The sequence below is a fragment of the Balaenoptera physalus genome (genome assembly GCF_965194825.1).
Source record: "Balaenoptera physalus genome assembly, chromosome: 7".
Lineage (NCBI taxonomy): Eukaryota > Metazoa > Chordata > Mammalia > Artiodactyla > Balaenopteridae > Balaenoptera > Balaenoptera physalus.
Genome location: NC_138886.1, coordinates 25878189 through 25900208, shown reverse-complemented (window position 1 = coordinate 25900208; position 22020 = coordinate 25878189). Strand labels below are relative to the sequence as shown.

The following is a 22020-nucleotide window of genomic DNA, read 5'->3' as shown; positions in this document are numbered from 1 at the left end:
AATAAAATTCTTTTGTTCTTCTCTCTGTCTTTAGGCAGTTTAATTGGCAGGGCCCCAGTCAATGACCTAAGTTGGATACAGAAAAAAAGTTTTTTTTCCTTCCCTGCAAGTGTAAAAGAGGAAGCTGCCAGGACTTTTAAAAGCTTAGATACAAAATGGTCCAGTACCACTCTTGGTATTCTATTAAAGTCCTGCTTCAATATGAGAGGGGAACTACACAAGGACCTGAGTACCAATGTGACTGGTCCAATGGGAACACTTTTATGTAACTATCACATCACCTTCCTGCTTTTCCAGAGCTCTTATTTAAAAAAAAAAAACTGGATTATTTCAAAAAGATTTCAAGGAGAGAAAAATGGTGAATTCCTAGTTTTAATTCATCTTCTTCAAAGTGGAAATATTTGTTTTGAAGATGGCTATGTAAATTATTTTTTGCTATTTATGTCATCCTCCTTTTACATACGTGTATTATGTAATACAACATTTACAATACTCTACTCATTCTCCAATCCTCTCAATATCACTTAATTGAAAAAATAACCTTTCTTTGACAATGAGATCTCTCAGAATAAGAATATATTTAATTCTTATTTTAATAAACATTTTTAAAATGCCAATTATGTGCTGGGTCCTAACAATTAGGGTGCAGACTAATATTTTCAATTCAGTTCAATAGTCAGGAACAACAAAGCATTTTTTTAGAGTGCATTAAGCTGTTGTTAAATGCCTGGTACTGTAAGGGATCTAAAGAATTGTAAGACACAGTGCTGTCCTCAAAAGGCCTTCTTGCAATATGGAAAATTAGCAAATGTAATAAAAATGAACATCTAATATCCACGTGCAAAAGAATGAAACTGGACTCTTACCTAACACCATATACAAAATTAACTCAAAATGGATTAAAGACCTAAACACAAGCTTTAAAACTATAAAACTTTTAGAACTGGGGAAAGCTTCACGACATTGGATTTGACAATGATTTCTTGGATATGACACCAAAAGTACAGCTACAAAAGAAAAATTAGGCCAATTGGACTTCATAAAAATTAAGAATTTTGTGCACCAAAGGACACTGCTATGTTTGTGTCCCCCCAAAATTCCTATGTTGAAATCCCAACCCCCAAGGTGATGGTATTAGGAGGTGGGGCCTTTGCGAGGTGACTGGGTCATGAGGGCACAGCCCTCATGAATGAGATTAGTGCCCTTATAAAAGGAACTCCAGAGAGCTCCCTCATCCCTTCCGCCATGTGAGGACACAGCAAGAAGACTGCTATCTATGAACCAGGAAGTGGGCCTTCACTGGACTCTGAAGCTGCTGGCACCTTGATCTTGGACTTCCCAGCCTCCAGAATGGTGAAAAGTAAATTTCTGTTGCTTATAAACTACCTGGTTTATGGTAATTTTGTTATAGTAGCCCAAATGGACTAAAACAGACACTATTATTAGAATAAAAAGGCAACTCACAGGAGAAAATATTTCTGGATTATATATCTGATAAGGGAATAACATCCAGAATATATAGAGAACACCCAGAACTCAACAACAAAAAAAACAAACAACCCAATTCAAAAATGGGCAAAGGACTTGAATAGATGTTTCTCCAAAGAAGATATACAAATGGCCAAAAAGCACATGAAAAGATGCTCAGCATCACTAATCACTAAGGAAATGCAACTCAAAACCACAATGTAGATAACAGTTCAAATCCATTACGATGGCTATTATTTAAAAGAAACTTTGGCAAGGATGTGGAGAAGTTGGAACCCCTGTACGTTGCTGGTAATAATGTAAAATGGTGCAGCCACTATGAAAAACAGTATGGCAGTTCTTCAAAAAATCAAACACACAATTAACATTTGATCCAGTAATTCCACTTCCGCTTATATACCCAAAAGGACTCAAAGTAGAGATTTGAACAGACATTTGCACACCCATGTTCACAGCATTATTCACAACAGACAAAAGTGGAAACAACCCAAATGTCCATTGGCAGATGAATGGATAAACAAAATGTGCTATATACATATAATGGAATATTATTCAGACTTAAAAAGGAAGGAAATTCTGATATATACTACAACATGGAAGAAGGTTGAAGAAATTATCCTAAGTGAAATAAACCAAACATAGAAGGACAAATACAGTATGGTTCCATTTATATGAGGTACCTAGGGTAGTTAAATTCATAGACAGAAAGTAAAAGGGTTGCTAGGGACGAGGATGGGGGGAGGAGTCAGGGGGGCAAGGGTAGAATGGAGAGTTATAGTTTAATGGGTACAGAGTTTCAGTTTGGGATGATGAAAAGTTCTGGAGGTGAACAGTGGTGATGGTTGCACAACAATATGAATGTACTTATTGTCACTAAACTATATATTTTAAAATGATTAAAATGGTAAATTGTATGTTATGTATATTTTGCCACAATAAAATAAATAAAATAAACATATAGAATAGAAAGTGATAAATGCTATAAGAAAGGCACAAGTAACCTTTGCCTAGGATTTCCCTCAGACATGGAATCTAAAATTCCAATCCTGGACTTCCCTGGTGGCACAGTGGTTAAGAATCCGCCTGCCAATGCAGGGGACACGGGTTCGAGCCCTGGCCCGGGAAGATCTCACATGCTGCTGAGCAACTAAGCCCGTGTGCCACAACTACTGAGCCTGCGCTCTAGAGCCAGCAAGCCACAATTACTGAGCCCATGTACCACAACTAAGGAAGCCCGTGCACCTAGAGCCGGTGCTCCGCAACAAGAGAAGCCACCACAACGAGAAGCCCACGCACCACGACAAAGAGCAGGCCCTGCTCGCCGCAACTAGAGAAAACCCACGCGCGGCAATGAAGACCCAACGCAGCCAAAAATAAATAAATAAATAAATTTAAAATTTCAATCCTATTTCCACTCTGATACTTCTTACCCACCACGTCTGCTTTCTTTGTTCTTACCGCTATTTAATAGTCTATAAATTTAACTTTATTTATTTTTATTGTCTGCCTTCCCCCTTAGAATGTAAGCTCCATAAAGGTAGAAATTTTTGCCTGATTTATCCATTGCTTTAACTGCAGTGACTAGAACATACAGTAGATGCTCAATAAATATTTGTTAAATGAGTAGATAAAATGATGAGGGAATTGAGAGGAAGGAAAAATGATTTACTGAGCAGTTGAAGGAAATCTTCAAAGAGAACGTGGATGTTAAACATGCCTTAAAGGATGAATAGGATTTGAATTCTTGAGAAGCAAGAGTGATGTGCCCATCAGATTGGCAAAAAAGAAAATTATAGAACCTATTAAGTGTTGGCTGGGGGGCAGGGGAAACTGGTACTCTCAAACTGTGTTGACAGGAATACACATGGCAATTTAGATAGCATTTTGGTAGGATCTATTAAATTGAAAATCCACATTCTCTGTTGACCCAGCAATCTCACGTCTTTGCATCTTTCGTGGAGTTATTCTCAGACATGTTCACAGAGGAGGGAAACTGAAAGGCACAGAAAGATTAAATAACCTGACCAGAGTCATCTCATAATGGATGTGAAGATTAAAAGTTAATATATTAGGTATTTAGAAAAGGACCTGAACACATAATAAGCACTGTATAAACAATGGCCCACGGGACTTCCATGGCGGTCCAGTGGTTAAGACTTTGCCTTCCAATGTAGAGGGTGCAGGTTCAATCCCTGGTCGGGGAGCTAAGATCTCACATGCCTCGCGACCAAAAAACCAAAACATAAAACAGAACCAATATTGTAACAAATTCAATAAAGACTTTAAAAATGGTCCACATCAAAAAAAAAAAAATCTTAAAAAAAACCCAACAATGGCCCACATTATTATTTATTGGCTAAATGTACTTTTCCTGCAAATTTTCTGAATAAACCATTTGTGCTTTTGCCTAATTGGATTGTAATGTTTTTCTTTTTAATTTGTATAAGTAATTTATATATTAAGGCTATTAAATTTGTCACATGTTGGGAATATTTTTCAGTTTGTTGCATGCTTTTTATTCTGTTTACATTGTTACCACATGATGAGATAATGAAATCTTTATCTAGTCAATCCATTATGGCTATTTTTTTTAACTTGGATATTAGCTGCCAACTAGAAATTTGATAAATATATGCTTCTTATTTATTCTGTTTCCATAGTCTGACTTTTTATATTTACTAATCAATCCATCCGGAATTGTTGTTAGTGTACCTAGAAGTTGTGGTATTAGTTTCCTAGGGCTACTGTAACAAATTACAGCAAACTGGGTGCCTAAAACAATAGAAATGTATTGCTTCACAACTCTGGAGGCTAGAAATTTGAAATCAAGGCGTTGGCAGGGCTATGCTCTCTCTGAAGGCTCTAAGGGAAGATCCTTCCTTGTCTCTTCCTAACTTCTGGTGGTTGCTAAAAATTCCTGGTATTCCTTGGATTATGGCAGCATCACTCCAATCTCTGCTTCCATTGTCACATGGCATTCTTCCCTTTGTCTGTGTCTGTGTCCAAATTTCCTTCTTCTTATCAGGACACCAGTTGCTGGATTAGGGTCCACTCTAATCCAGCATGACCTCAGCTTAACTGGATTATATCTATAAAGACTCTTTCCAATATGGTAACATTCACAAGTACTGGGGGTTAGAACTTAAACATATCTTTTGGGGAGACACAATTCAACCCACCATGGCTTCCACATAGCTAACCGATTATTCTACTGCTAACACTTTTCCCTATTAAAGATTATTAAATAGTCTTTTATTGTGCCGTCAGATACTAAATTGAATGGGTATATACTAAAGTCTCAGGCTGTCAGTTTTTACTCTACTCTGTTTCTTATACCAAGTGAGAGGTGATATATCTTTAAGTGGCTTATAACCACTTTTTATAAGTAGCTGAATATGATAACTTTTTTAAATGTCATATAATGCAACAACACAACCAAATTATTTCCCTCTGCCAAAAACCTATACTTTGACCAGCAGAGTCTTCTTCATTCCTAACTTTCTCAGAGCCAATGGTTTCATCATGAAAGCTACAAGGAAGAGTAAGAGGTACAGTTCTGTTGTGTTTAGGAGCACACCCTATTCACAGCCCCCATATTTTTTGGTTTTATTTTATTTTTAGCCCATATTTTATGTAGCCCATGAACTACAACATGGGTTACAACTACTTTATAATAATTTGGAATTGGCAGTAAGGAGACTCAATAAGAAATGAGACAGACTGGGAATACCAGTAGGAACTAAAACCATAAAACCAATTTCACTCAACAATGAATACGCAAGAAAAGATGTATCAGTGCGACAACTATCTAAGCTTCAAACACTTTGGGTCCTGGGACTCTTCTTAATTAATATATAGTGCAACAGCTCTGCAAAACACATGTATTGCACGTATTGCAAAACCACAAATAATAAACATGGGTCTGGGAAAAGGAACCCATACTTTTTATTTAAAGTAGAAAAAAAATTTTTAAATGCTCTAAAGTTTCTTTAGAGAAGCCCATAGGATTATATTAATTTATTCATAGTTTCATTTATGACAAGATAATATTATAACTCTAATATAAATTTTCAAAACACTTGACCAATACATAGATTAGATAACCAGCTGTGAAAGAGAGATAGACAGAGAGCTGAAAAGATGCTGGATCCCTGTGTCCATCTCCCACCCCATCAAGAGCCAATCAAGCCTTACTGCCTTCCTGGAATCTACCTCAATCCCAGCACATAACAGAGATCTTTGACTTATTTCTCTTAGTAACCTCCTGAGGGCAGAGATTCAGAGACTCATCAGACATAGGTAGGGCTTGGCATATAACTGCTTCCCAATAAATATTGGAGAATAAATGACAATAAACTAATAAACACATAAACGTGATTTCAACAAAAAGCCAGCTATGCTTTTTAGCTCAAAAGACAAGCCAGGTATACTTGAAATAAATCATGTATTAAAATCAGCTTTAGCTAGTAATGAAAAAACCTGCTGAAAGAAAAAGAATGTTGAATTGGGAAAAAACAAACAACAAGAGAACCAAAACTATTTAAACTTATTGAACTTCAGCAAAAGATCTATTTCACAACTTGTTGCTAACAATTTTTCTACTCTCTCTTGCAAAATTAATGAGAAAATCAGTTCAAATGAAAAAAGAAAGAAATTGGAAAAGAAGAAGTAAAACTGTCACTGTTTGCAGATAACATGATACTATACATAGATAATCCTAAAGATGCCACCAGAAAACTACTAGGATTAATCAATGAATTTGGTAAAGTTGCAGGATACTAAATTAAGGCACAGAAATCTCTTGCATTCCTATACACTAACAATGAAAGATGAGAAAGAGAAATTAAGGAAACAATCCCATTCACCATTGCAACAAAAAGAATAAAATACCTAGGAATAAACCTACCAAGGAGGTAAAAGACCTGTACTCAGAAAACTGTAAGACACTGATGAAATAAATCAAAGATGATACAAACAGATGGAGAGATATACCATGTTCTTAGATTGGAAGAATCAATATCGTGAAAATGATCATATCACCCAAAGCAATCTACAGATTCAATGCAATCCCTACCAAACTACCAATGGCATTTTTTACAGAACTAGAACAAAAAATCTGAAAATTTGTATGGAGACACAAAAGACCCCGAAGAGCCAAAGCAATCTTGAGGGAAAAAAACGGAGCTGGAGGAATCAGACTCCCTGACTTCAGACTATACTACAAATCTACAGTAATCAAGACAATATGGTACTGGCACAAAAACAGAAATATAGATCAATGGGACAGGACAGAAAGCCCAGAGATAAACCCACGCACCTATGGTCAACTAATCTATGACAAAGGAGGCAAGGATATACAATGGAGAAAAGACAGCCTCTTCAATAAGTGGTGCTGGAAAAACTGAACAGCTACATGTAAAAGAATGAAATTAGAGCACTCTCTAACACCATACACAAAAATAAACTCAAAATGGATTAAAGACCTAAACGTAAGGCTAGACACTATAAAACCCTTAGAGGAAAACATAGGCAGAACATTCTTTGACATAAATCACAGCAAGATCTTTTTTGATCCACCTCTTAGAGTAATGAAAATAAAAATAAAAATAAACAAATGGGACCTAATGAAACTTAAAAGTTTTTGCACAGCAAAGGAAACCATGAAGAAGATGAAACGACATCCCTCAGAATGGGAGAAAATATTTGCAAATGAAGCAACTGACAAGGGATTAATCTCCAAAATATATAAACAGCTCATGCAGCTCAATATCAAAAAAACAAACAACCCAATCCAAAAATGGGCAGAAGACATAAATAGACATTTCTCCAAAGAAGACATACAGATGGCCATGAGGCACATGAAAAGATGCTCAACATCACTAATTATTAGAGAAATGCAAATCAAAACCACAATGAGGTATCACCTCACACCAGTTAGAATGGGTATCATCAGAAAATCTACAAGTAACAAATGCTAGAGAGGGTGTGGAGAAAAGGGAACCCTCTTGCACTGTGGGTGGGAATGTAAATTGATACAGCCACTATGGAGAACAGTATGGAAGTTCCTTAAAAAACGAAAAATAGAATTACCATATGACCCAGCAATCCCACTACTGGGCATATACCCAGAGAAAACCATAATTCAAAAAGACACATGCACCCCAATGTTCATTGCAGCACTATTTACAATAGCCAGGTCATGGAAGCAACCTAAATGTCCATTGACAGACAAATGGATAAAGAAGATGTGGTACATATATACAATGGAATATTACTCAGCCATAAAAAGGAAAGAAATTGGGTCATTTGTAGAGACGTGGATAGACCTAGAGACTGTGATACAGAGTGAAGTAAGTCAGAAAGGGAAAAACAAATATTGTTTATTAACTCATATATGCTGAATCTAGAAAAATGGTACAGATGAACTGGTTTGCAAGGCAGAAATAGAGACACAGATGTAGAGAACAAACATATGGACACCAAGGGAGGAAAGTGGGGGTATGGGGCGTAGTGGTGGGATGAACTGGGAGATTGGGATTGACATATACACACTAATACGTATAAAATAGATAACTAATAAGAACCTGCTGTATAAAAAAAAATTAATAAAATAAAATTCAAAAAAAAAAGAACGTTCAGTGGCATCAATGATACTGTTTAAACATAAAATATGTGAATGCTAAGCCTTTGCCCCAGTGGCTAGCTGACTGCACCATTATATCAACTTTTCAAATCATAGTTAGATAGCTAAGCTGAGAAAAGTAGTTTCAGAGGTATTCATGTAGTGTGTACAAGAAATTCCAGAAGTTAAGAACCACCTATATGCTAAGTGGCTTTCCAAAAGGTTGTAACAAATAGTAAAGTCACCAGCAAACTATGAAAAACATTTTTCCCATATACTTTTTGATATTATTGGAGGTTATTAAGCCTTAAATGTTCATTTTAACATGTAACAATATCACCTTGTTTTACTTTGCTTTTTTTTGATGGGTGGCTAAATTTTCCTTTCATTGCTTAGTTCTTTCTGTTTCAGGCACTCTTCCTGGTGCTTAAAGAATGTAAGTAAAATAGACAAAGATCCCTGTGTTCTAGCAGGGGAGACAGACACTAAAGAAGAAACATAATAAATAAATAATGCACTGTGTTAAAAGAGGAGGAAACAGGGTAAGGGGTATAGGGAGTGCTAGACTGGGAAATGGGCATTTTGTCATATTACATAGGGTGATTAAGGGGTTAGAGCAGGTTTCATTGAGAAGGTGAAATTTGAGCAAAGGTTGGAGGAGGTGAAGGAGAGGGCCGATATCCGTACAAGAGTATTTCAGGAAGAGAGAACAAAAGATCAGGTAGGAGTGGACCTGGTCAACTCAAGGGACAGCAAGGAGGCCAGTGCGGCTGGAGCAGATTGAACCTGTGTAGCTGATAACGTCAGAAAAGTAAAGAAGAGGATGGGGGGAGGGGGCAATGTAAAGATTTGGGATTTTACTGATTGAAGTGGGTAGCCAGGGTAGGGTTTTAAGCATGAGTGAACAGATCCATGTTTTTAAAGAATATGGCTATTGTATCTAGAATAGACTATAGGAAGCAAGAGTAGAAACATGATGAGTGGAGTGACCATGGTGGCAGAGATAGAGACTATGCATGGCCTCTTGGCATGAACTCTTAGTAAGGCTAATCTAGCCACCATCACCTCTGAATGTCCAACCTGCCAGAAAGATAGACCAGTGCTGAATTCCCAATGTGGTACTATTCTCCGAGGGACCAACTGGCCCCTTGGTGACAAGTTGACTTCATTGGGCCCTACGCATGCTGGAAGGCCAAGCAATTTGTTCTCGCAGGAACAGACATTTATTCTGAGTACAGGTTTACATTTCCTGCCAGCAGAGCTTCAGCCTATACCACTCTACAGGAGTTTACAGAGCGTCTGATCTATAGACCAGAATCCTACCTATCACAGCATCCAACCAGGAGACCCACTTCACAGTGAAGGAGTTTTAGGCGTGGTCCCATGGTCATGGGACATGTTGGTCTTATCACATACCACCCTCCCCAGAAGCGCTAGCCTGAGAGAGTGACAGAACGATCTGCTGATGGTGCAGATGAAGCACCATCTCAGGGGCAATATTGTGTAAGAACAGGGTCTCATTCTCCAGGGTGCAATCTACAAACTGAATAAAAGTACCCTCTAGGCCCTAGAGTCTAGGGCACTGTGTCCCCAGCAGGAAGACTAATTGGGTCCAGGAATCAAGGCAGGGAAGCAGGAATGGTCCCATTTACCACTCGCAGTGACCTACTGAGGATTTTTCTGTCCCCACAACTCTGGGACCTGTGGTGTTAGAAGTCTTGGTCCTCAAAGGGGGAGTACTTTGCCAGGGGACACAGCAATGGTCCCACTGAACTACAAGCTTTGTTGCTTATATTAAGAGACCAAAAAGCAAGAAGAGTCATCAACTTGGCAGGGGCAATTGATCCTTATCAGCGAGAGAAGGTAGGACCACCTCATACTCAGAACAAGAAGGAACATATGTGGAATTGACTGGGATGCCTCTTGCCACTCCCTTGCCCAGTTGTGACTATGAATGCACAAGTACAGGAACCCAGGCCTGAGAAGGCTGGAAACACCAAAGGCTCATCCTCTTCAGGAATAAAGGTTCGGGTCACACCACTAGGCAATGCACCAAGACCAGCAGAGGTAACTGACGAGAACAAGGGGAATTTAGCATGGATAGTGGAGGAGGGAAATGATGAGTACCAGTAGTGGCCCCGAGACCAGCTGCCAGTATGGAGTGTGGGGTTTGTCCCACTCTCCTACTTCATTTAGGTTTCCCTTTAATAAGAGAGGCTCAACGGGCCCCTGGAGCAGCTGTTTCCTGAGTGTGTATGGAGAAGCGGGTTTACATGGTGCAAGCAGATGTCTATTTCAGCCAAAAAAGTGCACTGCCTGGATAGCCCTTCAAGAAAAAATCTACCTGTGAGAACTTAGCTGTGAGAAGTACAGTTAGCTGACAGCTCTTCCTGGGCAGCCTCTAGCCACTGAACATGGCAGGGATACCAGAGTCTGGCAATTTCATCCGAAGAGTGACTGCTCTAACAGGTAATCTTCACACCATTTACTCCCGTTGGGTTGGCTAACACTTTGTCAGATCTACATCACAATCTGAGTCTTTCTCTACCCAATGTTTCCTTCTCTCTTTCCTTTCACAGCAAACGTATCAGCATTGTGCTCTGAAGCATTCTGCTTCCTCCCTTGTATTCTTCACAGTTGATAACCACCAAAAACAACTTCTTGTACTCCTAACTCCATTTCACTGTCTGAACTGACATGAGACTCACAGGGCTGAGAAACTTGGGGTGGGGGAGGCAGGGTGGAAAATGAGGAAGGCAGAGCTAGAAGACAGAAGAAATTTTCAAAGCTCAATTGTTATGGGCTGAAATTGTTTTAAAAAGTATATTTGGGGCTTCCCTGGTGTCGCAGTGGTTGAGAATCTGCCTGCCAATGCAGGGGACACGGGTTCGAGCCCTGGTCTGGGAAGATCCCACATGCCGCGGAGCAACTAGGCCCGTGAGCCACAATTACTGAGCCTGCGCGTCTGGAGCCTGTGCTCCGCAACAGGAGAGGCCGCGATAATGAGAGGCCTGCGCACCGCGATGAAGAGTGGCCCCCGCTTGCCGCAACTAGAGAAAGCCCTCGCACAGAAACGAAGACCCAACACAGCCATAAATTAAAAAAATTTTTTTAAGTATATTTAATTGCAAAAAGAAATACTTTTAATAAAGAGTTGAAAACTTTAATTACAATAAGGAAATATTTGCACCACTCTATAAACATCTAGAACTTGGAAAGAGGTTCTATTAACATAAAGCCTACATCATAAATCACCAATAGCTTTTATAACCAAGGGAGATGGGAGCCATGCGTCTTGCCTTTGGAAGGGCTTAAGTCAAACACTGCTATTTTTTTGAATAGAATCCCAAATCAGTCTTTGTTCATTACTGTATATCCAACACAATGCCTGGCACAGAGTAGATGCTCAGAGAATATCTGCTGGATAGGGTGGTGCCATACAGAACACCATCAGTCAGGACACTCTTGAGTCAGGAGGACCAGACAATTCCAAGGAAGTTTCCTAACGTGAAACTCATGTGTAGTGAGCCTCTTTCTCTCACACCCCGCATCAACTCCATCAGCAAAACCTGTAAACTCTATTTTCAATAAATTGAGAATCCAGCCACTTCTTACCACTTGTAAAGTTTCCACACTAACACAAGTCACCAGTCTCTCTTATGGATTATTGCAATAACCTGCTAACTGGTCTCTTTGTGTCCATCCTTGCTGTCCCCCCGGCCCACACCAAGAAGTTCTCCAGGCAGCAATCAGAGTAATCCTTTTAAAGCCTAAGTCAGATCCTGTCACTCCTCCACCTTAAAATTCCCAATGACTTTCCAAGTTACTCCGAATAAAAGCCAAAGCCTTTACAGTGGCTTTGTGCTCACTGCCCCACTTCCTTTACACCTCTAATGCCATCAGCTACTCTCTCCCCACAGCTGTCTCAGCTCCTTCACCTGACATCCTGGGTATTTCTCCAGTATGTCAAGGATGCTTCTACCTCATGGCCTTGCATCTGCGTGTAACAAATGCTATGTGAGTGTGAACATTTATGGCTATTATTGTTGTTCCCTCTACCTAGTCCCCTCTAATTCTACTCAGCAGCTGTATGTCTGCCTTCCTCACTTCTCTCTACTCTAATATCAACTATCAGGAAGACTTTCCTTGATTAACCCATATATCAGGCAGAGTCTCAGCAGAAAAATATACCACATTCAAATGACGTATTGTTACAGATTGAACTGTGCCCCTCCAAAAGATTTAACTTAATTAGTTAAATTAAGTCATACTGGAGTAGGGTGGGTCCTCAATCCAATATGACTGGTATGAAATAATAAGAAATATACATATTGGTCTCTGCCCCTGGTTCTTGCTAATATTTGGTCTTTGACCTTGGTTCCTGACACAGGGCTCTCCAAAACTCTTATAATTTCCTGAGTGATAGCAGTATCTGACACAGAGCTCCTAACCCCTTGGAATTTCCTGAGTAATAGGAATGTCTTTTGTTGTAATGAGGGGACTCTTGGTGGGCTCCTGGATGGGGGCTGGTCATCAGAGAGACTAAGCCTGAAACTTTCAGCCCGACCCCCCATTCTTCAGAGAAGAGAGAGAGGCTGGAAATTGAGGTAAATAATTGATCACCCCTGCGTGATGAAGCCTCCATAAAAATCCCCAAAGTACAGATTTTGGAAAGCTTCTGGGTTGGTGAATGTATCTACGTGCCGGGAGGGTGGGGCACCCCCACTCCACAGGGACACAAGCTCCTGCACTTGGGACCCTTCCAGATCTCGCCCTATATATCTTTTCATCTGGTTGGTCACCAGTATCCTTTATCATATCCCTTATCATATAATAAGCTAGTAAACATGTTTCCCTGAGCTCTGTGAACTGTTCTAGCAAATGATCAAACCCAAGGAGGGGGTCGTGGAAATCCCAGTTTATAGCTGCTCAGTCTGAAGTACAGGTGACAAGTTGGGACTTGCAATTGGCATCTGAAGTGGGGGCAGTCTGGTGGGACTGAGCCCTTAACTTGTGTGATCAGGTGCTAACTCCAGGTAGTGTCAGAACTGAACTGAACGGCAGGACACCCAGCTGGTACCCGCAGAGAACTGGGGAATTACTTGGTGTGGGAAAAAAGCCCACACATTTGGTGATCGGAAATAAATATTAAGAGTAGTAATTGAGCGGTGAGCAGAGGAGAAACAATAGAGTTTTTCCTATTCTACTGGTGTCCTTAGAAGAAGAGACACACAGGGACAGACATACAAGAGTTGAACGTCACACGACGATGGAGGCAGAGACTGAGGTGGTGCAGCAAGCCAAGGGATGCCAATGATTGCCAGCAAACCACCAGAAGCTAGGAACAGGCAACAAAGAACTCACCGTGACAGGTGTCAGAGAGAGCACTGCCCTGCCAACACCTTAATTTTGGATTTCTAGCCCCCAGAACTGTGAGACAATAAGTTTCGATTGTTTTAAGCCACTCAGTTCATGGAGAGTCAATTAAAGGGACTCTTCACAGTCATGTAGGGAAGCGTATAGGGACACTACAAGGACAGTACAGCACCCTGGAGTGAGAAGTAGGGGCCCTCTAGGCCTGAAGGAGCAAGGTAGGGAGCAGGTACCAGAACCTGGAGGGAGAGAGTCACCTGGAAGTTCAGGATACAGAAGCAATGACCTTGTATCAAGAGCATTGCCAACCACAAAGAGGAATACATTGCCTAACTTCACTCTCCTCCCTTAGTCCTATCTCCTGCTGGGACTCCCCAGGAAGCCAACTGTGGTAGCCCATACAGGGCAGCCCTCTTGGGGCCAATTGCTGGGTGAAAACGGGGTAAGAAGATGGGGGAGGGGAATGAAAAATATCTGGCACATTTGCTGTAGCAATACTATTTCGGCTCTGTACTATTGATCTTCTTCATTTTTTTTTTTTTTTAAAAAGCACTTATCAGTACCCCATATACTATAAATATTGATAACTTTGATTTTTAGTTTATTATCTGTTTATCTATTATCCCACTAGAATACAAACTCCATGAGGGCAGGGACTTTGTTCCTTGTTGTATCCTCAGCACCTAGAACAGTTCCTGGCATGGAGAGAGTCTCAAGAACTATTTGATGAATGAATGGCTTGGAGTGTGGCATTTTTACCCTGGTATTTTCTAAGTCAGCAGCTGCTGCATCTCTGCTTCCTCATCTTCTTCCCTGAAATCATTTGACTGATTTCCAAAAATGCAAGCAAAATTCCCTGGCTTGTTACCAAGTATTTGGAATCAATGACTCCCTCCCGTCTTTTTATCTTGGCCCAGTAGCTCTTGAAGAAGCCCAAGGCCTATCCTACAAGGCCTTGCTCATAAGCACCCTCATCTTGGTGGCCTTTGCGTTGGGGGGTTGGAGGGGGTCCTATCATCTGTCATGTGAACGGTGGGACTCTTGGCAAACGCACCTACATCAGACGAGGAGGCATACAGGCTGTCCAACCTGTACTATTTAGCCAAGCAAATAAAAAGTAATAATTTCAGGTAGAGGCATGAAAAACTTTAAACCAGGGTACCATTGTACTATCACTTGGAGTTTTGTGGGGCTCAGATGAGATTATCCATGGAAAGTGCCTTAAATGGTGCCTTGCCTAAAGGGTTAATGTATGTTTATTATATATTATTAAAGTTGTTGAAGAAGTCCTCTGTGAGGAAGTAAATTATGACTTGGACCCTGAATGATGAAAAGGAGATAGTCAATTAAAGATCTGGGAAGAGAGTTTCAAGCTGAAGTAACCTCAGCTGCAAAGGCCCAGAGACGAGAACCAGCTTGGCCTGTTCGAGGGATGACAGTGAATGAAAGGGAGAGAGAAGGAAAGAGATGAGGCCAGAGGGTTTGGCAAGTATCAGATCATGTGAGCTCCCCAAGGCCAGGTAAAGAGTTTGAATTTTATTCTTAAGTATAATTAGGTATTAAGAATAGATGTGACATGATTTATATTTGAAAAAGACCACTCTGCTGGGGAGGTTGAAAAAAGAGTAGAAGTGGAGAGACCAGTTGGGAGGCAGGGGAAAGATATTGATGCACTAGCCTAGGGTTGTAGAAGAATTGGGAGAAATGGCTGAATCGGGGATATAACTTGGAGAATAAAGTTGATAGGACTTGATAATGGATTAGGTGTGGTGGTTGGCAGGGGCGGGGGTGGGGGGAGGAAGAGAGGGAAGAGATTTATCAGGGATGATGACTAGATTTTTGGTCTGAGCACCTGGGTAGATGGTGGTGCCATGAACTAAGATGGGGGAAAACTGGGAGAGAAGCAGGTTTCAGAGGGAGGGGAGGTCCAGAGGGAATCAATGGTTCTGTTTGGCCATGGTAAGTTTCAGAGGCTTACTATATTTCAAGTGAAGATATTGTGTAGGCAATTGGCTAACTCTATCTATAGCTAAGGGGCGAGGTCCAGGCTGGAGGTATTTCAAAACAAGGGGCAGGATGAGATCACCTGGTGACTAGCAGTAGATATACCGGAAGACAGAGGGCGGAAGGTTAGATAGTGAATTACAATACAGATAAGTGCTGTGAATGGGGCAACACCAGGTTAGTGGAGAGGGAGGCTGGTCAGCAAAGTTCCATGGAAGCATTATATCCACAGAAAACCAAGCAGTGACATTTTATCAGTGAGGATGCTGGTCCAGAGAGGTAACTTGCAATTAGTCACACAGGTAGTGACCTAACTGTAACTTTATACTTGAACTACTTTAAGTCAAACCCTATTAAGAGGCAGGATAGCCAGGCACCTAGGAACACAGGCTCTGGAGTCATTCTGCTTGGGTTCAAATTCTGGACCTGCCACTTCCCAGGTGGGTGACTCCAGGTACATTACTCATCATCTCTATACTTCAGTTTACTTATCTGTAAATGGGCATACTACAAATAGCTATCTACTTAGGGACTGCTTACTATGTTCCTGGTACTAAGATTTTACATACATTATTCAACACCCCCCTCCAGTAATCAATGAAGTTGAATGCTATTATTATCCCCATCTTACTGATGAGAAACCGAAAGCATATTTATGCATTCACAAATATTTACTGTGCCTGCATTACATGTTTCTTCGTGCTGGGGGTACATCAGGCGATACAACAAAGTCCTTGCCTTTGTGCAGCTTGTCTGTGATTTACTGAAAGGAGAAAGATGATAAACCTAATAAATATGTACATTATATGGCAATTAGAAGATGATAAATGCTATAGGAAAAACACCAGGGTAATGGAGCTAGGAAAGTTGCTGTTTTAAGTCGGGTATCCAGGGTAGACCTCTCTGAGAAGGCGACATCTGAGCAAAGGTTTGAAGGAGGTGAGATAGCGAGCCACCCAGGTAGCTAGGGAAAGAAGACTCGCAGCGGAAACAGCAAGGCCAAAGGTAGGCTCTCAGGTGAGAGCGTTTGTCTAACATCCACCAACAACGCCCAGGGCCAGCCGTGAGAGTAAGATGTGAAAGGAAGGGGCTGTGTATCCAGTTCTAAGAACTTTGACTTTTACTCTGGGTGAGATGAGGAACCACTGGACAGTTCTGCCCGGGGGAGTGATATAACTTAACCTTGTATTTAGGCTCAAGGTCCATCAAAGCAATCTAGCGCTGGAGTCAGTGCTCGCAGAATAAAAGAATCAGTCGCCAGCACGAGGACTCAGCCACACAGCAAGCGCCCTGCAAGCGCCGGCCCACTACTGTGGCTGTCACGATCCTTTCACTTAAACCCCGCCCCGACCTACCGCCCTCTAGTTTCCCAGCTCCAGGGCTCCGCATCCACTCAGTCCGGTCTCCACGTAGCGCTTCCCCGGCTACGGTTTGCGCAACTCAGACAACCGGGCGGAGCCTGGACGTGGGCGGAGTCTGGACGTAGGCCGAGCAGCGGCGGGCTGGAGAACGCCCCGGCAGCAGACGCTCCACGGAAGCCCCGAGAACCCCGAGACGCCCACTGACTGCGCCTGCGCACGCGCAATCCAGACCACCGACATTCCAAAGGGGTAATCCGCCCCGCCCCGCCCCAATTCCGGGGCGGAGTTCTTGGCTGCGCCTGCGCACAGCCTCGCCGCACCCTACGCCTGCGCGTTCAGCCAGCCCGACCCCATCCCCCAGGTTTTTCGGGTGGGGGAGGGGGCGCGTGTCGGCGAGTCACGATGATGGCGGCCACCAGCCTGTGGTGAGGTAGCGGATTCTCTGCTGCTCTCGCAGAGCCCCTGGCGCTTCCTGCAGACTCAGTGGCTGGCGCCGGGCGCGAGAGGAAGCACGGTGGCCCGTGCTCGCGAGGAAGGCCGCAGTCGCGGAGGCAGCGGCGCGGCCCGGGGCCAGGGCTGGGGGAGAGGCCGCTCTGCAGGGCGAATGTGACAAGCCCCCACCCCCACCGCTTTCCTCCTGAGTGCGCGAGGAGCGCGGGCGACCCCGGGGCCCCGCCAGGCCACAGACCCCGCCCAGCGGCCAGCACCCGGAGCAGGCCCGGCAGCGGAGCTGCGCGGCGGCACCATGCTGGTCACCCTGAAGACCCTCCAGCAGCAGACCTTCAAGATCGACATCGACCCAGACGAGACGGTGAGTGCGGCGGGAGCGCGGGGCCCGGCACCGGGCAGGGGAGGCGCGCGAGGCGCCCGTCGCGCCTGGGCTGGGGGCGGTGCGGCGGGGCCGTGTGCGGGGCCCCGGCCTCAGCTTCTAGAGAGGCCCGGCGGCGCGCCCGAGCGGGGAGACCCCCGGTACACCCTAGAGGGCCCGGCGAGCGGGGTCTTGGGCCCCGGGCGCTGGATGAGGCCTGCGGGCTCCGAGCGCGGGCAGGGCCCGGGGGCCCGGCGGCATGCGGCCCACCGGACCTTCAGAGTTGGCTGTGGGCTTTGTGGCAGGAGTAAGGGGAAGCAGTGGTCGGACACCGAACCCCTGGTGGCAGATGGCGTGGAGTACACGCCCGCGGGGCACGGGAGGCCTCGGCCTGGGCGCTCTCGGCGGAGGGACCAGAGGGGGAGGGGAGGTCAGGGCTGCCTCTGTGGTCGAGCCGGGCTCCCCGATGGTGGGTGCACGGGTGGGGGAGGGAGATGTCGGCGTCACCACTGTCCCTGAGTGGACCTGGTTAGGCGCTGAGGTCTAGGAAGCGCTAACCGGAGATAATGAGCCTTAAATAAAAAGTATCAGATTGCGTCTGCTGCAGTGTGAGAGGCGAGTGGTGAGGGGTGGTGAAAATGCATTCTTTGCCCCCTTCGCCGCAGAATTGGTGACCCTTTTATTTGCCTATATCTTGAATCGTTTCGCTGCAGTTCTCCCGCCACCCAACCCACACCCATGTGTAGATTGCCCTTTGAGCCCTCTTTGGTGGTGAAGTTTGTTGGATTAGCCCTTCAAATCCAGGCTCAAACTTAACTCCAGATTAATGAGTTCCCTGTGTTAGAAGTCTTGAAGTTGTAGGAGTCGGAACTCTGCACCCAACCCCCAAATAATAGCCTTTCAGGGGAGAAAAAAAGAAAATAAAAACTTTGAATCTCTTCTGTAAACTCTTGAACACCTTATAAGTTCACGTGTTAAATTCTCATGTCATCTTGTGTATTTGTGACTGCAAAAAGCCACTGTGTTGAAATCAGTACAACTTTTTGCCAAGATCTAAAAATGCCATTCAGTGTAAACTTACTTCTTGTGTTCTGGAGTTGTGATGCTGTACACCATTGAGGTTGTCATAAGGCTGTATTTAAAGCAGCAACTTTCAGCCCATCTATATTTTTTAAAATAGGTGATTCAATTTTGGTGGAGATCTGGGGCCTTGGTGTTAGTTAATTAAATAATCCTGAGCTCCCATGTGTGGCCCTAACTTATTTGCTATGTGCCTGTTTTGCAAAGATGTGAAGATTAAATATTATTTAATTGGTGGTCAGTAAATGGAATCGATTATTAACCACTCCGTACCTTTGAGTGAGGGTATAGTGTCATGTTTTACCTATATCATTTAATCAAGTTTTCTACACCTTTAATTATTTAAAAAATGTAGTTCCCAACTTTTTTGGAATTGTAGTACTAAATGATTTTAGTTCAAGATATTATATGTGTAAATATGCTCTGTGGTAAATTCTTAAAGGTGCAGGAGATAGCAATTTTAGATGAGAAATTCAGTGTTCTCAGAAGTAATTGACAACACCCTGTGGATTGCTATTACTAACAAAAATCATATTCTTCCTGAGTATTCCTTTACTGCTTGGTGTATACTTAGAAGTTAAAGGATGAAAGTTAAAATGCAGCTGTTTAATGTTTTCAGACAAAACTTCATAAAATGTTATTGACTTTGGATTTTTGTAGCGACAAGTGTTGGTACTGCAGGAACTTTACCAGCTTATATTCACAATTAATTCCAAGATTATTGAAACCTAAAGGTTTTTTTTTTTGGTAAATATCTGTGGATTTATTGAAGTTATGCAGTGACTTTCTAAAGCTCCACTGAATTATTTATGTTCTATAAGATTTGTATAGCTCTTTAGGCATTTTACGTATTCTTTATCTTAGAGCCAATATTGTATTTGTATAGATTCTTAACCATATTTGCTGTTTTCCAGTTTATTTCCAAGGGGATTTAAGTTATATGAAACCTACTTCTAGAGGTATATTTTCAGAAAGCTCAGTTGTTACAGAGAGTTGCTTCTTTAGCTTTTTGTTGCTATTTGTCCAAATATAATTTTGTTGCTGTTTATGTAAATATAAAAGCTAACATTGTTAGGCTGGGACAAGAAATGAAAACACTTAATCTGGATATACTGGAACATTTACATTAAAATGACTTTTGGGTTTTTACTTTAATGGACTTAAATTTTTAAAATGGGAAAAATGTTAGAACTATTTTAATTCCATCTTTATAGTGATTTTTAATTAAATATTTATTTTTGATACAGTATTTGAGAAAATTCCAGTAAGAAAAGAAACAATGAAAATTACATAAATAGAGGGAGACTGTAAGTGTCCTGTCTGTAATTTGTGAAAACTAGATAACCAAGGATATTAGAAATAGATCTAAAATAAAGGGGGAAAAATAGGATTTTATTGAGACCTCTAGGGAGATTCACATAAAATGAGCAGATTTTGGTCTCTAAGACCTCTATTTTGGCTGCTCAAAGGTTTTATTTTTACCTAGAAGGAACTAAGAAACCTTAAGGAACTTAAGTAACTTGAGGTGGCCGGTATAGAAACTTCTGTGAGCTTGAGATGAGCAGGAGCAAAAATGAGTGAACAGACTGAGAGAGAAGAGGAATCATGGGAGTGAATCATTTGCTCAGCAAGTAATGTTCAGTGAGCTTTGACTGGCAGAATTGGAGGAGTACAGGGACATGGGGGACATGGTCTGGGTCTTCTTGGGAGCCATATTGACATAGTCTTAGCTCCGTCAGTGGCTATAGAGTAGATGCACAAAGTAGAAAAAGCAAGAGGATTTGTTTTTAAGGTGTTTGTATTTGCTTTAGTGCTTGAATGTTGAAAGTCCTCCCCTGCCTTTTTTTTAACAAGTGAAACTTTCTTAACATTTATTTGCCATTTTGTACCATTTACTTGACCATTACCATGCACTGCCTTTAGTGTTAACCATTACAAAACAGTGATTTTATTATTACAATAATAATTCATCTCCTCATAAAGTAACTGGGGAAAAAACCAACAGTAAGTTTCAGGTGAGACTTTAAATGCATAAGCTGAAATGTGATTGTATTATATAAGTGACATCAAAGTTATGTGTATACATTGGAAGTTTTTGATAAGAGAATTGTGAAGATACAGTAGTTTTAATTTCTACAGACAGTATATCTAATATGCTATTCAGTAATCTGCAAAGAATTAACCTCACTTTGTGGTATATTTGTGTAATGGTGATTATGCTATAAAATACTACTTGAGTACTAGTCTTGTACATGGGATTTACTAGCCATCATTTATTAGCAAATTGTTCCCATTGTGGCTTATTGTATTTTAACAGAGTTGTGCTGAAGATAGTACATTATTTTGGAAGTTCCCTAGATTATTAAAACATTAAGTAGTAAACATATTTAAACACTATATCACAGAGGTAAAACTAATGTTTCTTGGCATATTGGTAAAACAAAATACTGTAGTACTTGGGAAACCTGGTATGGTTTGTATCAGACCTTTGCTCTTTCTATACTTGGCACACAGTAGGCATTTAATAAAGATCTTTTGAATGAATTAAATATATTTTTTGGTGAATTGCCAAGTCAGTGATTCCTCAGTGTTTGCATGTTGATTTATTTAATGTTTGTTGAATACTTACTAAAAATATCAGGTCTTGCTATCATGGTGTGTACATTATAGTGGAATAAATTAGTCATAAAGCAAATTTTTAAAAACTTAATGGTAAGAGTTATATAGAGAATTGAAATAGGGTGAGGTAATTTGATAGTGCATGACTGGGTGGCTACTTTTAAATTGGTCACAGAAGGCCTTTCTAAATAAGGTGACATTTAAACAGAGATCTGAATAGTAACCACTCAGAGGTGGGGAGAGTGTTTTCTGTAGGGAAAGACCTTTAAGAGTGTGTTTTGGGAATCAAAAAAGGCCTGTATTGTTGATCTCGTAGTTGAAGGAGAAGAGAGGTAAGGGATTAGAGTTAGGCAAGGGGCCAGGGCCTGTAGGGCTTTGTAATAAACTGAAGGTTTTCCATGTAAAATAGGAGGCCTTTGGGGGCTTTTAAGCAGAGGAGAAAAATTATTTCTTTTATGATTTGAAAAGGTTACTTGGACTGCTGTATGGAGAATAGATAGTAGGAAGACCAGTTAGAAGGCTTGCACAACAGTCTTAAGGGGTCAAGGCTTTGACCAGGGAAGTAGGAGTGGAGATACAAAGAGAGGTGGAGGGATTTGAGATATGGTTGGGAGGATAGAGTTGAGAGAATTTTTTGATGCGTTGGAGTGGGGAAAATTGAGAAA

At 41.7% G+C, this 22020-nt stretch overlaps 1 protein-coding gene and 1 long non-coding RNA gene across 3 annotated transcripts in view; one reads left to right on the top strand and one right to left on the bottom strand.

Moving 5' to 3' along the window:
• LOC309665076 overlaps nt 1–17049 on the bottom strand; it is a 236336-nt gene extending 219287 nt beyond the window's left edge. The window contains exon 1 of the long non-coding RNA XR_014266190.1: nt 16843–17049. This is a non-coding gene — a long non-coding RNA (uncharacterized lncRNA). The remainder of the gene's footprint in view (nt 1–16842) is intronic.
• A 179-nt stretch (nt 17050–17228) lies between these two features.
• The window catches only part of RAD23B (RAD23 homolog B, nucleotide excision repair protein), a 44476-nt gene continuing 39684 nt past the window's right edge, over nt 17229–22020 (top strand). The window contains exon 1 of one of the 2 annotated variants that reach the window (XR_014266185.1): nt 17229–17659. Coding sequence is in view for 1 of the 2 variants with exons in the window: in XM_082471216.1 (XP_082327342.1) it covers nt 17594–17659 (66 nt within the window). In the remaining variant the exon portion in view is untranslated. The remainder of the gene's footprint in view (nt 17660–22020) is intronic. The other variant, XM_082471216.1, reaches the window with a different exon arrangement.